At 38.6% G+C, this 17,499-nt stretch overlaps 1 protein-coding gene across 2 annotated transcripts in view; it reads right to left on the reverse strand.

Annotated features, from left to right (window-relative positions):
• Positions 1-12,996: 12,996 nt before the first annotated feature.
• The window catches only part of LOC146003665 (uncharacterized), a 31,223-nt gene continuing 26,720 nt past the window's right edge, over positions 12,997-17,499 (reverse strand). For both annotated transcript variants that reach the window (XM_083142021.1, XM_083142019.1), the window contains exon 8: positions 12,997-13,649. In XM_083142021.1, the coding sequence (XP_082998147.1) occupies positions 13,452-13,649 (198 nt within the window). In that variant the 3' untranslated portion in view covers positions 12,997-13,451. The remainder of the gene's footprint in view (positions 13,650-17,499) is intronic.

A 17,499-nucleotide genomic window follows, 5' to 3' on the forward strand; every position in this document is an offset into this window, starting at 1 on the left:
TTACTTTCCTGACACGCCTCGTATTTAACTTCACCACAGCAAGGCAAGATCAACTTCCTAGAACTCGCCATAAGCTCAACAAATGCAAAACCGCAGTGTACAGAAAACCAGATGCAGGCAACCAATACATCCATGCCATTCCCAACCATCCACCCAAACACAAGGCTAATATGTGGCTAAACTTTTATCAAAGAGCCTTATTCTACAGATCCAGAAAGAAGGTGTAAGGGAAGAGACAGTCACCATCAGAATAGCCCTAAAACATGATTACACTGAGTCCCTGCTCTCCACTTGCTGTAGTAAGGCAGAAATGCAGGTCACCAATGCCTAAACTCTGTACCAGCTAACTGTAGACCAGGTGAACAAGAACAAGTCTGCGCAAGTAGTGACGCAAGACGGCTCCACCAATGAACAGTGAGAGAAACGGGATTGTGTAATGGGCGACGGGAGTTACCCGATTTCCTATGCAGTGTTGCAAACTTTTGAAAAGGATAATACCAACGCACATGGCAAATGGACCGTATTTTTATCTCCATGTCCATACAATTGGGTTAAGAATTTCTTGGGGAAATATTAGGGATAAAACTGCAAGAGCAAATTTTGACAAGCCGTGCATTTAGCGTACGGATTAAGGTCTGGACCGTATGACCATACATGTACGGTCAGGATTGTACGGTTGGCAACACTGCACTTTCACCACTCAATTTTCCTCCTCTGCCGATATGCACAGTCCTGCTCTACAGTTAGCTGGGGCACGGTATACCTACCCACAACCAACTCCCAACATAAACAAATTTCCACCACATCCAACTGCCTACCCAAAGCCTATTCCTACATCAGAGTAGCTCACAAATAGAATGCCAAAATATCGAACAAACTCAACAATCGCAAGCAATACTTCCTCTCCAGACACAATAAAAGTCCATCATGCACTTTCCACATGCATTAAACATCAACAGTGCACAAGTAAACCATACATGGATCCCCCTACTACAATAACTAACACCAAGGAACAGCATATGATGGGAGTACATGCTGGCAGACGACAAGCAACAGTGCAGCAAGTTCCGATGAGGATGGTGGCACTGGCCTCCAAAATTAATAGATCACAAACAAAAACCAGTCATGTGAATAAGTGAGTACTTCGGCTCTTTATAGTTTAGTTGTTTAGGTTACTAATCTGCAAAAAATTTGAAAAAAAAAAATATATATCCATCTGTCTGTCTGTCCATCCATCTTGTCAGCTATCAACATCTGACAAACTACAAGTGTGATAGAAACATTTGATGGACTGTCAGATCTACCAAATAATATCTCAATGCAACAAAACCCAACTCGATCAGTCAGCTCGTCTGACCATGAGAGGCAACAATCGGTCAAAGTGTTAATTCCTAACAAACTAACACATGAAGTCCTAGTAAGTACTATTTCAGTATGATATAAATTATTTTGAATGGTGCATCCACCTATCTGTGGGGATCAAACAATCGAAATAAAATTAAAACATTTAAAAATATCAATTTTCTACATGGATAGCCATCATCTGACTGTCCTATTCATCAATAAAAAACAATTAATACTAGGGCTGAGCCGATACTGATGCCGATGTATCGGTATCATTTGGAATTTATTTACCGATACTTTTCCAGCATTTTGAACTTTCCAGGGGTCTACAAAAAGACCACGCCGCACTTTTGCAGTCTCATTATCTTCGAAACTATGCAAAATTCGAAGTTTACTTTTATTTTACATTATTTTTGTGTTGAAAAATGAATTTTGTTATAACATAACATGTAATAAGACATAAGCGAGTTACTAAAGATATATCCATTAAACTTACTCGTGAATGTTCTATTAATTTCGGTGGCCTCTGCCACCATCCACTTGGGAACTCGATGCTTTACTGTTAGGTTGACTTCCGGTTCGTGTTGTTGTTTCCTCGACTACCACTAGGGGTGCTGGTGTAGCCATTTCGTCTGCTGCGCGTGATGGGTTTGAGCTGTTGTAATTGCAGGAGCCAAACATGATGAGCCTGACCGCTGTCGATATTCAGCTCGTGTGTAAAGTGCATAATTGCATGCATCTCTTTGATTTTGGTGTCGATTAGGGTGTGTGTGATGTGTGCCTAACTGAAACTTTTTGGATCCTGTGTTTATTGAACTTGAGGTGCCTTGCTAGTCCAGTAGTGGGTTGGGATTTTTTTGCATCCGCTAAGTCCTGTTGTATACGCTCGTTGACAGATCTGATGGATCTGCCAGTGTAGTCTGAGTTGCACTCAGACACAGATGCCAAAGAACTAATAACATCAATAGTACAAGCCAACCATGCCAAAATTGCCAGCATAGATATAGTTGACATGTATAACTCCATTCCAATCAACCTAGCCCTCACCTCAGTGGAAAGATGGCTTTCTGCCAATAAGTTCTCACCAATGCAAGTGTCTGAGGTATCCAAGTTATTGGAAATCTGCCTCAGGCACAACTATTTCCAATTTCAAGACAAGTATTTCATACAAACACAAGGTTCCTCTCCATAGCAAACATTGTCATGCACCTAGCTGAAAAAGATATTCTTCACTTGCCAGAACTCCTATACATACGATATGGCAGATATGCAGATGACACCTTGGTCGTTTACAAAAGGGAAGAGGAAATAGGATTGGTTGGTAGATTTGATGTTTTAAGTCCACTTTATGCACAGTAAGGCTAATCGGGACTGGACCTACAGTTTAAAGTGGGATCCGAACCACTTGTGCCTCCACCGGGTATCGAACCCGGGACCCCTAGATTACAAGGCGATGATGGGAAGAGGAAATAGATCTACTCATGGAAAAACTTAGCAACATTCACCCCAGGTTGAAATTTACAATCGAACGGGAAAACCAAGGCATCCTTAACTTCCTAGATCTAACCATCAAAAGGAGGGACAACAAATTCACCACCACAGTCTATAGAAAACCAAGGGCAGTGAACCAGTATATCCACTCCCTTTCCAACCACCCACCCCAACATAAAGCCAATGTATGGCTTAACTTCTACAGAAGAGCTCTCTTGCACTGTTCAAGGGAAGAAGATTTGAAGGAAGAAGTTGCCATAGTGAGGGACATAGGACTTCAAAATGGATACACAGTACATCAACTCTCTGCGTAATGCAGCAAAGCACACATGCAAGTATGCCAACCTAACCTACACCACCCAGCCAAGACCTTGAAACAATATGACATAAAACTCGCACACAAACCAATGAACAAAATAGCCAGTGCCCTAAGCAAACACAAGAGATCATTCCTTTCCCCACTAGACAACCCAGGTGTATATGATGCCCAGTGTGAGTGCAACTCGCACTACATTGGCAAATCCATCAGATCTGTCAACGAGCGTATACAAAAGCACTTAGCGGATGCAAAAAAATCCCAACCCACTACCGGACTAGCAAGGCACCTCAAGTTCAACAAACACAGGATCCAAAAAGTTTCAGTTAGGCATACATCACACACCCTAATCGAATCCAAAATCAAAGAGACTCATGCAATTATGCACTTTCCGCACCAGCTGAATATCGACAGCAGTCACGCTCATCATGTTTGGCTCCCGCTATTACAATAGCTGAAACCCATCACTCGCAGCAGACGAAATGGCTACACCAGCACCCCTAGTGGTAGTCGAGGAAACAACAACACGAACCGGAAGTCAACCTAACAGTAAAGCATCGAGTTCCCAAGTGGATGGTGGCAGAAGCCACCGAAATTAATAGAACATTCACGAGTAAGTTTCATGGATATATCTTTAGTAACTCACTTATGTCTTATATTATCATGAATAACATGTAATTTAATATTCTTATGTGATTCTTGAATATTTCGAAGTAAACATCTTGGTCAATTGATGCATCCAATTAGAATAGAATACTTACACACTAATATTAATCAATATTTTGAACAACTTTTAATTATTTCAAGTATCGGTATCGGTGGGAATCTTTGAGATTATCGGTATTGGTTCAAAGCTGAGCCCTATTTTCATATTTGTATCAATTTCTCAGAAACCACTAAAGATAGAAACATGAAATTCAGTAGGCAGAAACATCAACCTATACTAACTAATGAGACGTAAAGGATCTTGAACTGAATGTCTGTCTGTCTGTACCAATGCAGAATTCAGATCTGCAGGACTACTTTCTGAAAAAGTCAATCTGCGGTGCTGAAAAAAAATCATATTCTCAATGTAGAATAAAAAGAAGAAATAATATTAGCCTTGCAAAATATTTAATAGCCTCAATTACAAAATGCATTAAATAGTAAAAAATTGTACAAAATTTACAGAACTCATTTCTGATACTGTGGAAAATGTTTCTTCTGTTCTATAGTAGATTAAGTCAAGTATACCAATCAATCTGTGGTCATTGTAATATGATACAAATTCAGCACTAATCATTTCATGGACTATATGAAGGGAGGGGGGAAAAAAGTGACAACAATCTTTCAAGGAAAAATACACAACAATGTTGTTATTTGTTGCACAAAGAATAGAACACGCACACCACAGCTTGATATTTCAATTCTTTCTTGTCTGCATCTTCATGACAAGAAGGAACAGATAAAGCAGTTTCGTTCAGTGTTCCTACTTTCCACCTGTTTGTTGAGAAGATGCCAACAAGAAGCCTGAAACCAATGAATTACAAATATGAAATTTGTTTGGGATAGATGAATAGAATATTCTTACAAATAGATATAAAATTTACCAATAGCAATAACTGGTGGTTTAGTGATAGAAAAATTGTTTAGGAAGGGGCAAGTCACCATTACTGTGACCACAATAACAGCAGTAAATTTAGAGGTTTTAAGCTGAAATTCATACTAGAAATGTCCAATAGCTAGAGGCACATTTTTTTGGTAAATAAAAAAGCAAAATTTCTATACAAAAACAGAGTTAATTTCGGGTTCAAAAGCGGTAAATAAAATAAAATTTCGCTATTACAGCACTGAAAATGCAATATATCAAATGACATTTTGGTTTTAAAATTGTGAATGTAATCCTAAATTTGATTTAAAAACCACTTATTACAGAAAATTTAAATATCCCTTTTAATAGCACATTTATATCATTACCAGAATATTAAGTTTATTCCTGTATAAAGGAGTCCATTTTTGCTTCTCAAATATTTACAGCAGAATTAATCAATTTTCCATGAATTGCATAATTCACAAGATAATTCTGACTTCAGAAAGTGTCACGTTGGTAAATAAACTCTATTTTGCAGTTCATTTCACATTATTTCGTGACAAAACAGGGCAGGAAAATGTACCTCGTACCTTTCAGAAACATGAGAAATTAACATTAGAACGTGTTATTTCACATTTCGGGTTTTCGTCAAAAACGAAATGTGCATGCCTCTACCGATAGCTCATCTTGTATTGCATTTGAGTGCAATTAGTCGAAGCTAAACCTGCGAAACTTCGCAAAATACACTTGGCACAGTACAGTAGATATATTTGCAGGAATTATTTCTATCTTCCAGTTGTCTGGAAGTTCACGACTTTTGAAATAATTGAAGTTTGGAGGCGGAAGAAATCTCTGAAAGGGACGAAGCTGCTCATTACCGAATCCCTGACGTCCGTGCGACAAGATGTGTTGCGGAGGGCAAAAGACCGCCACGGCCAAAGGAACGTGTGGACCCAAGATGGAAGAATTATCATCCTCTTACCGACTGGCCGAAAAGTATCCGTCACAACACTAGCGGCACTTGACAACATGAAATAAATTCGGGATGAAAAGTAAATTTGCAATAAGGATTCATGAGTGTATGTTTAAATAATGCAATTCTGTGTGTGTTGTGTGTTATCTGTTTTTATTGTGTACAAGCGCGTGAAACTATTTTTTCTTTGCGTATCAATTTTTCTTCCTTGTGCATACGTTCCGTCCATTTGAGTGTCTTTAAATTTAAATCTAATGGAAGTGTGTTATTTCTGTGTTCACTGCACCTGCCTTTCATCAACGCTACTTTTATGGTAAGTCAAATCTTTTTTAAACTACTTATATATGTAATCTCGTTTAAAATGAGTGCTTTCCATCCAATTGTCAGCACTTTTAAAAACCGTAAGAAATATTATGGCTGATAGAGACGATTTGTGTACTGTAAATTCGGCAACGCCGACGTCAAACTTTTTCAACCAACTTTGCAACATTTGTACCTCTCCAACAAACAGCAACAATGGCCTTTCCTACTCAACTGCAGCGCTACAAACAGAAACGGTTTATCCATATTCTGGGCCGCAGCTGAATCTTACACCCGGCAGCTTTAACGCAATTCATATCAACGCGCAAAGTATTCTCGCTCATTTCCTAGAAGTAGAAAATATAATTCAAATAAACAAAGACGTACATGCCTTACTGGTCTCGGAAACATGGTTGAAGGAGAGTCTTTCGGACGATCTGGTGCATCTTCCGGGATTTCGTTTATTTAGGAAAGACAGAATCGGAAAGAGGGGAGGGGGAGTGGCAATTTATTTGCGCGAGGACGTCCCTGCCAAAATTCTCTCAAAGTCGCCCGATGCCTATGAAGGTTCATCGGAATATATAATCCTCGAAATCAGTATCTGTCAACAAAAACTCCTCCTGGCGGTAGTCTATCGTCCACCTTGCACTCGCCTTGATAACTTCGAGAACGACGTTGCAAACTTTCTACCAAAATATTCACACACGATCGTTCTGGGAGATATGAATACCGACCTATGTAGCAAAAAAGAAAAGGTTATAGAATTCCGTGATACGTTCTCTGCTTTAAATCTCTCCATTTGCCATTTAAATCCAACCCACCACACGGCCACTTCCGACTCGTGGCTTGACGTCATCTTGGTTTCTGACGAAAATCGTGTAACGCGCCATGGCCAAATACCAGTGCCTGGAATTTCCTACCACGATTTAATTTACGTGTCCTATTATCTTCGCATTCCTAAATACAAAGCAAAACAAGTTTCATATAGAGACCTCAAAAACATTAACGAAGCCCGCCTAAATGAAGACGCTGCCCTTGTACCATGGCATTTAATCAGTACGTTACCTACAGTGGATGAGCAAGTCTTATTGTTAAATACCTTTATCCTCCAATTGTACAATAAACATGCTCCAGTCAGGAAGAAGCGTGTTTCGCGTCCCCCTGCTCCCTGGCTGACGGACGAGTTGCACCGGCTTATGGCGATGCGTGACAAAGCGTACACCAAATATAGGAAGGCGATCAAGGTCGGTGATTATAACACATCCATCTTTGAAAATTACAGAATTCTGAGGAACCGTTGCACCCAGGAAGTACGAAAATCAAAGCGTCGATTCGCGTCTGAACTACTAACATACGAAAGCAAACCTGACGTCCTCTGGAAAAAATTGAAAATACTGGGAGTTGGGAAACGGAGAAACCACGAATCCGTGAATAAATTTCCACCGGAAGTATTGAACGATCACTTTTGTGATCTTCCGATCGTCGATGATAATGTGAAACACGAAACGATTCGTAACATTGAAACACGCTCCACAACTGCTCCAAAATTTTGTTTTTCTTATTTTTCGCCGGAACAGGTCAGAAAATCGTTACAGAAGATAAAGTCATCGGCCGTAGGAGTAGATGAAATTTCTATCCTCATGATTAAAAAAATTCTCTACCACGTACTTGCTCCTATCACTCATATTTTTAATTTTTCTTTAATTACCGGCGCATTTCCCTCGTCTTGGAAACTCGCCCTGGTACGCCCTATACCTAAAACAAACAACATAATAAACGTCAACGATTACCGACCAATCAGCATCCTCCCAGCCTTGTCTAAAGCCCTAGAGCATCTCGTTAGCGATCAAACCCGGGACTTTCTAACGCGAAATAATTTAATAGATCCTCTTCAGTCTGGCTTTCGAAGTAACCACAGCACTTGCACGGCTCTTGTCAACGTAACCGATGACATGAGGCTAGCCATGGACAATAAACAACTTACGATTCTGGTACTTCTAGACTTTACAAAAGCTTTTCAGACAATTGATCATGAAATTCTACTCGCTAAATTATCATCGATTTTCAATTTTTCCGACTCCGCGGTTAATTGGTTCTGCTCCTATCTACAAGAACGTCGACAATGTGTCGTTGACCTATATGGAAAATCGTCGTGGAAAAACATTCCATGTGGTGTCCCTCAAGGCACTGTACTCGGCCCCCTCTTATTTGCTCTGTATATAAACGACCTCCCGACGGTGCTTAACGGCTGTAAATACCATATCTATGCCGACGATTTTCAGTTATATTTCTCTTTCCCCCCGCAAGAAATACTGCATGCAATAGAAATTGTGAACAATGACCTTAAACAAATAAGTACTTGGTCTGCACACCATGGCTTACATCTAAACCCGACTAAAACCCAGTGTATTCTTGTAGGTTCCCCTAGAATTTTGAGCAAAATAGATAAATCTAGCCTCCCTAGACTCAACATAAATGACATTCATCTGCCCTTCTCCACTACTGTTAAGAATCTGGGTGTGATACTCAACCAAAATCTCACCTGGGCAGAGCAAGTTAACTCTGTATCTAGAAGAGCTTTCGGTGCATTGCATTCACTCTATCGGCTCAAAAACTTCCTCCCTGAACGCATAAAAATTAAACTGGTCCAGTCTCTTGTATTTCCCATTGTTGACTATTGCGACATTGCTTTCTTGGATGTCAATCACGAGCAAGCTAAACGACTGCAGCGAATTCAAAATGCCTGCATTCGTTTCGTTTTCGACCTAAAATATTCAGACCATTTGACATCGTACTTTGCGAAGGTCGAGTGGCTTAAATTAAGCGATAAACGTAACTTTCATAAGTTAATTTTACTGTACAAAATCCTCCAAATAAAAGACCCGCAATATCTCTATAACCGATTTCAACATCTTTCCGACTTTCACAGCCACAACACCAGATCGCGCGAAAGGTCTCTGCTGTCCATTCCACTCCACAAATCCAACTTTTATGCAAATTCTTTTACTGTTACCTCAGCAGGCCTTTGGAACAAGTTGCCACCTGAAATTCATGTCTCTACCTCAATTGTGACGTTCAAAAAATTGTTAAAGTTACACATATTATACAATGAAAATTAAATGTTTGATTTCCCTATTAATATGGCGGGTGCAGAGAATGATAGAAGGACGTAAGGCACTAAAATGAATTAGAGTAATAGTTAAGATGAATTATCGTCAAAGTATACCGTACTGGACTGTGTTTTAAGTATGTGTAATATTGGACTGTGCTTAAGTAAGTGTAGTGTTATGTATTTGCTTGTACGTGTGTAAGGGCAAAGATATGTATGTGTGTGTGTGAGTGTGTGTGTCCGTATCTATAGGTTAGATTACCTTTCTTATATGTAATTTCTCTTTGTATTTTTTATTTCTCTGTAATTTTTTATATATTTTTTTTTCTTCCTTTTTTTTTCAAAATTTTAATTATTTCATATTCAATTTTTTTGTATACATGGTCAAGTGGAAGAAAAGGCTCCACAGCCTTAACTTCGCCATGTAAAATAAGACGAAATAAATAAATAAATAAATAAATAAATAAATATGAAGTGGGAAATTTTTGTTTGGCAAGACTGGATATAGACTTGGGCATTCATTTGTAGTTGTGTTCTACCCAACTGAGCTTTTGCATTAGCTATCTTTACTACAGCCTAGACCTCTTGGGTGCTCCACATGTTACTTGTTTTTTCTTAATTGTATGAGATATTATCCAAAATTTTCAGGACTGGTTCTGCTATCTGGACAACAGTTGTAGTGCAATGCAACAGCAGATGGTAGCACAGCGGAGTGTCTATTTTACTGTTTGAGGGGACCAAGGTGAAATAACTGAAAATGCAGGAAAATTTTATAGCATTTTGCTCTATTGCTACCATGAAGGTTGAAAATGTAAAACTGTTCTGGGGAACATAAAGTTTATGTTACAATGTACTAGCATTTCTTGGCAGCCAGTGTACAAAATTTCATGCAGGTGGGGGAATGTGCTGAAAGCATATGTCCTTTTTATTTAGAGTCGTGAATATGGTGTGTGCTTTCGCAATGGATACGAGAATGGAACATCTAATGTGAATTGAATTTTGTGTGAACCTTGAAAAAAGTGTAGCGAGGCCCTGGTAATGAGTACATAAGTGTTCGCGAAAGAAAGCATGACTCATGCACTGGTGTTTGAGCAAAACCTTCTTGTTCAGGATTATCGATCATGATGAGAGGTGGTTTTATAGTTAAGGCCCAGAGATAAAGCAACAATCCTACCAATACAAAAGTCAAAACTCACAAAGCACCCCCCCAAAAAATACAGGTGAAAAGCAAAGCCAAGAGCACACTCATTACTTTCTGTGACATCAAGGGGATTGTGCACCAAGAATTTGTCCCCATCAGGCCAGTCAATTCCACATACTAATGTAACATTTTTCAATGGCTGTGTGAAAATGTGCATTCACCCTGAACTCTAGCGACAAAAGAACTGGCTCTCGCTTCACGACAATGCACAGTCTCACACTTCCTTTTTCACTAGGGACTTTTTTACCAAAAATAACACGACTGTCATCCCCCCATCAGCGGTGAACACACCCCTTTGAAAGATAAACACACTCACCCCTTCTTATTTCCAGTATGACACTCCCTTTCTTTTCACACCCACTATGTTGCTAAAAATGCTCAATACCAGCTGACCATCCACCCTGTAGATCGGGACAGTGCCCATTACCCCTGGGTATATGGAGTGTTTGCCACTCTCCCTGTACACACCCTACTTGACTGGCTTGGCTCCCTGCAACTGTTTTTTTTCCTGTTCCCTGGCCGAATATCAAGTTGAAAGGTTGCCAATTTGATGCCACTGAGATGAATCACAGGCAGTGCTGAACACCCTCACAGAACACTGCTTACAGAATGCACTTTTAAAAAATGGCAGAATCAATGAGACTGTTGTTTTTGACTAGATGATAGCAGGAATCCCAAAAAAATGTGATACTACCTTGAACACTTCAAGGACAAACAAAATATATTCCTCTTTTTCATACACCATCATATAATTTCTTGCTCTTTTGTACCTACAGTGATTCAAACACAAACCATTTTTTTAAAGGTTAGGCTTCAGTTTCATTCAGACTTTCATTTTAAACCCAGAAATAGAGAAAATCCACAACAAAACATATTTACATATTTCTAGTTCTGAAATAAAGTCTGAAGAATATGAGATATCCTAAAATAACGTGCGATGAAAAAGTCCCCGAACCCAAACTTCAAAAAAAAAAAATCGCTTGTCGTTATGATGATAATGTAATAATTTCTGTGGAAGCTGGTTTGCGAGGGTCTTGGCTGTACACGACACAAGAGATGGTGCTGGGGAGTGGCGCTAGCAGTCGTGGCGAGGAAATGAACTACGAGCAGTGCTGGTAACAAAATAATCACGCCAGTTGCAAGGATGAGTTTGTCGGTGGAGGAGCGTGTGCTTTTGTTAGAGGAATATTTGAAAACGACATCATACAGTGCTGCGAACGAGAAATTTGAGAGGCGTTTCGGGCGTTCTGTGAGTAAATCAACTCTTCATGCATTAATCAAGAGATTTCGTGAACATAGTAGTGTGCACGATAAGCCGCGTAGTGGGCGCCCTTTAGTTGTGACGAATGATGTTTTGGAAGACGTCGCCGCACGATTACAACAATCACCGGAGAAAGGACTGCGGCGGTTATCACAACAGGTGGGCGTATCATATGGCTCAATACACAAGGCAACAAAACAGTTAAAATTACGGCCATACCACGTGAAAGTGGTTCAAGAACTGCGACCAGGTGACAATGGTGATCGAATTAAGTACTGTCGGTGGTTTCAACAATTCACTCGAAACAATATTGCTGTCCTTGATAAGGTATTCTTCACGGACGAGGTCTGGTTCCATTTGTCAGGTCATGTTAATGCACAGAACACTCGCTACTGGTCCACAGAAAATCCACAAATCTTACACGAGGTCCCCCTCCACTTGCAGAAAATTAGTGTCTGGTGTGCCGTGTCCAGATCACGAATTATTGGACCGATTTTTTTCGAAAACCGAGTGAACTTTATTGTGTACCAGGACATTATACAGCAGTTTATCGTGCTTTTGGACGCCGATAAACAAGATGTGTGGTTACAACAAGATGGGGCAACATGCCCTACGTCCAATGCCACCATGGCATTTCTGCGTGAATTTTTTGATGACCGCCTGATTTCATCAGGGCTTTGGCCGGCAAGATCACCTGATTTAACCTCACCCAATTTTTTCTTGTGGGTTTATTTGAAGGGGAAAGTGTACAAAAATAATCCCCACGATTTAGATACCCTGAAAACCAACACTGCCCAGTGCATTACTGCAATTAATGTGCCTATTCTGCATCGCATAGCACGAAATATGTGCCGTCACATACCATTTATGCATGCTGCAGCTTGGGGACACTTTCAGCATCTCTTGTGATGTGCCTACATCCACCCAGATATCCAATGAGAAAGATCTACACGATCACGCAGGTAAGGTCCACTTGTTCCTTGCTTTCACAGTTTAGGTTAACTGTTGGTTTGGTTTACCTGATTATTTTGTTACCAGCACTGCTTGTAGTTCATTTCCTCGCCACGACTGCTAGCGCCACTCCCCAGCGCCATCTCTTGTGTCGTGTACAGCCAAGACCCTCGCAAACCAGCTTCCGCAGAAATTTTGACATTATCATAATAACGACCGGCGAAAAAAAAATAATTGAAGTTTGGGTTCGGGGACTTTTCGATCACCCTATATAAACAGCAAAGTGGTTTCGAGAATGTATAACTGTAGTTATATAGCTGAAAAGTTATGAAATGCAACCAAAATGAACACATAAAAAATAGTAAACTATTATAATTTGGGTGTATATTTCAAAACCTATTACAATTATATGACCATCTGAAAGGTAAAGTTCTCCCCTGTGCATAGCACCACGCCATGAAGGCGTATAGGGGGTATGACCATCTGGCTTATTAAAATATGAAAGAGCTTCGTATGGTTTTTGTTTTTGTTAGGAGCTTGCACATAATGATAACTTTTGGCACAAATTCCAATAAGACAGGTCACGCCACGCTTGAATGGTCTGATTGATATTTTTGATGCAGTGACTATTCAACTATTTACCCAGGATTCTCTCACAGAGAATAGTTAAGTTTTCCCTTATTTGGTAATGAGAGTAAAATAAAAAAAATATTGCCATTTCCGAAATAGTTTCATTCAGGTAACTTGAAGGCCTACGATACAATGACTAAACATCCACTCAAACATATCTTGTTCTGGCTACATTACATTTTAAGAAAAATTTTAATCACAGCCTTCTTAATATTCCTAGTTGCAAGTCCCTCAATTCTCACCATGCCCATTTTACCTACACTTTTTTGCATCTCGAAGCTAATTCAAGAACAGTGTTGCCTTTGTTAATCAGGGCTGAACGATGATGATCTACTGATACTTTGCACTTTCACTATACATGGAAGCTTGTTACCACCCTGTTGCATTGGACTTGTTATTTTGCTACGACGTGCCGCATGATGAAGCGTGGCTACAGGAATATTGTAGAATCTTGCGGCTGGTTTTATACCCATTTCTCCTTTTCTTATTCGCTCTAAAGCCTCCTGCAAAGAAACAAAAAAGATATACCTGATTGTAGTCGGATTTGATTTCTCCTGATCTCACCAATATTGACTTTTGCTTTAAAATCGAGATGGACCGATATGAAATTTTGGACGATACCAGTAATGTGTCAATATAAAATTTACAGATACTGATAAGCGATATTCTACTGATCCGATATAAAATTCCAAATGGTCCTTCAAGAACCTGAATAGTTCATTGACCTTAATAAATTCTACCAGATGACTGCAATGCAAAACAAGCTGCTTTGACATTTGCTTTTTAAAAAAGTTGGGAATGGATTTTATATGTTTATATCCATAAAAATTAGGGATGGGCCGATATGAAATTTTTGGCTGATACCGATAAAGTACCAATATAAAATTTACCGATACCGATAACCGATATTCTACCAATCCGATATTAAATTAGAAATGATCCTTGAAGTACCTGAAAGGTTCATTGACCTCCTTAATAAATGTGTGTTTCAAAGTGACTGCAGTGCAAAAGAAATTGCATATTTAGACATTTACTTTTTTAGAAATTAGAGCATTGCGATTATCCATAAAAATTACAAAATGGCAGAATTTTGCACTAAATTATCAGATATTTATTGATTTATCGGATTGGTAAAATAATCGGTAATTTTACCGATACCGATAGAGTACCAATTAATCGGTCCCATCCCTAATATAAATTATTTAAAAAAATGGAAGAATATTGCACTAATTATATTTACAGATATACCTGATCAGTAAAATAATTGGTAATTTTACCTATAAAATGACTTGCCTATATCGGCCGATACCTGTAGAGTACTGATCAACCTGCCACATCCCTTCTTTAAAATATTCAAAAATTACATCAGCAAGTTGAAATACCTATTTACTCACAAATTCACACAGTAGTGGCAAAAAAAAAAAAAAATCCAGGATAATTGAACTCCATTAAAATGTTGTTTAGAATTTTTGCAGACTCCAAAAAAAAAACTGGAAAAATATCAGCTAGCATCACGAAATAAATTCCAACCGATACACTGGCACCTGCTCAACTCTGGCATTTCTGTGTTTCAGAGGTCTCTACTCTTACGTCACACTTTGTTCAGAAAATGAGATAGAGCACTTGAAAACATATCATGCAAATAATACAAATGCACAAAAAATATACAGAAACATAGCACCTACATATCGTCTTAGTGGCCATTTCATGTTTGCAAAGTATCTAGGTTTGAGTTCTAGCTATGGCATCCTAACCATTACAGTAATCTGAGTGGGTACGAAAGCAATGTTAAATAACCAAATGTGCACAAACAAAAACAAGCACCTTTACCTACGGACTTTAATTTTTCAGTTGTTTTTTTTTTTAACACATTGGGGTCTCACGACGGGCATAGCCCGCAGTGCACTTAAAGTCAATGTGGACGAACGACGGGCATAGTCCGTCCTGCGGTATGCAATCGCTTTGCCGATTGAACAACGGGCTATGCTCGTACTTCGTCTCATGTGCGTGTTCATTCAAGCCCCTCTGTTGAAATTCAGACTGCTAGGTGACTCATGTGCTATTTTTATCTCGCACCTGCGACTGTTTGTTGTCGGGTTGATGTACTGTGCCTTGTTTAGAATGGCGTCATTAGATCCAGACTGCATAGAGGATTCCGCCTCAGAGTTTGAAGTTAGCGACGATTTTGATGATGCAGATGAATTTGAAGATTTGGAAGGTAGGTTATATTAGTAATAATTTATGTCGACAATATAAACAGTGTTGCAAACTCTAGTATTTTATGAATGAAGTGAGAAGAGGTAATTTTTTTGGGTCTATTCATCTTGCCTCTTGCTTAATTCTCCTACATGCACTGATGTATTTTTAGTTTTTCCATTTATTATTTTGTATAGTGTATGTAAAATGAAAATTTATTTTATTTATTTAGTTTATTTATTTAATTTTTACAGATGACGCAGAACCAACTGATACATCGTCTGGTCCCGTCCTGCAGCCACTTTTTCATACAAAAGATAATTACTTGTAATTAGTAATTATTTTTTGTTATGTGCACATAAGAAGTATTCTTATGCACGATTCAAAACATGTATTGATAGTTTATGTAGTTAATTATTGAAATTTCCAGATTACGAACTTAAAATATCTCTATATTAACATTTGTTACAATGTTGTACTTTTTTCTTCTTCACAAAACATTGCTGAAAAAAATATTAAAAAACGTCTGAAAATGAAAATAAAATTTAACAAATTTTTGTTCATTGAAAAGAGGAAGTTTTGTAGATTTAAGAAATGTGTGGTAAATAAAAACAAATTAAAAATATTTTTTCTATGATTTTTTGAAAAACAACCAAAAACCGCAGACCAGAGGTAACAATGCTGTATTATGAGGCCAGACCCGAATGTGTTAAATGTTTTTAGAGTTATCTATCCAAAATTTTGATTTCTATTTTAGCACACTTTTGTACCAAATAAACCTAAAATTATACCTTCATTATGAATATGGTACATTTTATTTTTTAAAGCCTAAAACACAAGTAATGTTGGATTTTCATGGTATTTTTCATTTTGTGCCAAATTTGTGTTATTTTAAAATTTCAAATGCATTTAGAACACGTAATTGCACATTTATGCAACAAATAACATTTTTCCATGTTATTTCATTTGCGAACAGGTCCCTGCTTACACCAGATCATCCCAAATGTAGGGCACTAAAAAGTGTATTTACCTGTAGTTCATGTTTCTAATGAAATTTCATAATTTTTTATACCTTCTGTCAAAAAAGTACCACGAATTTGTAATTTAAAAGGTCCACGTAAATTATTTTTTAAAAATCTTTTTTTTTCCGTAAGTTGGTAGCTCTGTACTTAATTACTATGCCAAACATGAGCGCAATCTGTCAACCAGTTTGTTTACAGCAGCAGGTTGAATCAGTCCACTTCAGTAGTGAATCACGATTTTTACAATGAACGAAATTATTGAACAAAGAGTTTGCCTTGAATTTTGTGTTGCGAATGGAATTTTGTGTACTGACTCGCTAAAAATGTTAGAAAAGATTTATGGAGAATCAGTTTTATCAAAAACACAGGCTTACGAGTGGTACAAAGCGTTCAAGGAGGGCCGAGAGATCGTCGAAGACATGCCTCGTTCTGGACAACCTTCGACCTCTTCAACCGATGAAAACATCGAAAAAGTGAAGGAAATTGTGCTCGATAATCGCCATTCCAGCTTAAGAGAGATAGCTACTAACCTTAACATCTCTCACGAGTCTGTTCGTTCAATTTTGGTAGATATTTTGGGCATGAGACGCGTCGCCGCACGGCTTGTTCCAAAAGAGCTGAATTTTCTTCAAAAACAGTACCGTGAGCAGGTCTCTTTAGACATGCTGGATAGCACCAATTCTGATCCCACATTCATGGAACGCATCATAACTGGTGACGAGACATGGGTCTACGAGTTTGACATGCAAACAAGTCAACAGTCATCAGAATGGAGGACAAAAGACGAGCCGAAACCGAAAAAACCATGTCAAAGTCACTCAAAAGTCAAGGTGATGCTCATTGTTTTCTTCGATATTCGTGGTTTGGTGCATCATGAATTCGTTCCAGAGGGACAGACGGTCAATAAAGAATACTATTTGGCCGTATTGAAGCGTTTGCATGAGAAAATCAGTCAGAAATAGCCAGATTTGTGGAAGATCAATTAGTGGATTTTACACGACAATAATGCGCCATAGCATAGAACGACAGTTGTGACCGAATTTAAGGCCAAAAACACAATAATAAATACCATCGAACAACCACCGTATTCACCAGATCTGGCCCCATGTGACTTCTTTATGTTTCCAAAACTAAA

This window comes from Lepisma saccharinum, chromosome 20 (assembly GCF_977018435.1).
Source record: "Lepisma saccharinum chromosome 20, izLepSacc3.1, whole genome shotgun sequence".
NCBI lineage: Eukaryota > Metazoa > Arthropoda > Insecta > Zygentoma > Lepismatidae > Lepisma > Lepisma saccharinum.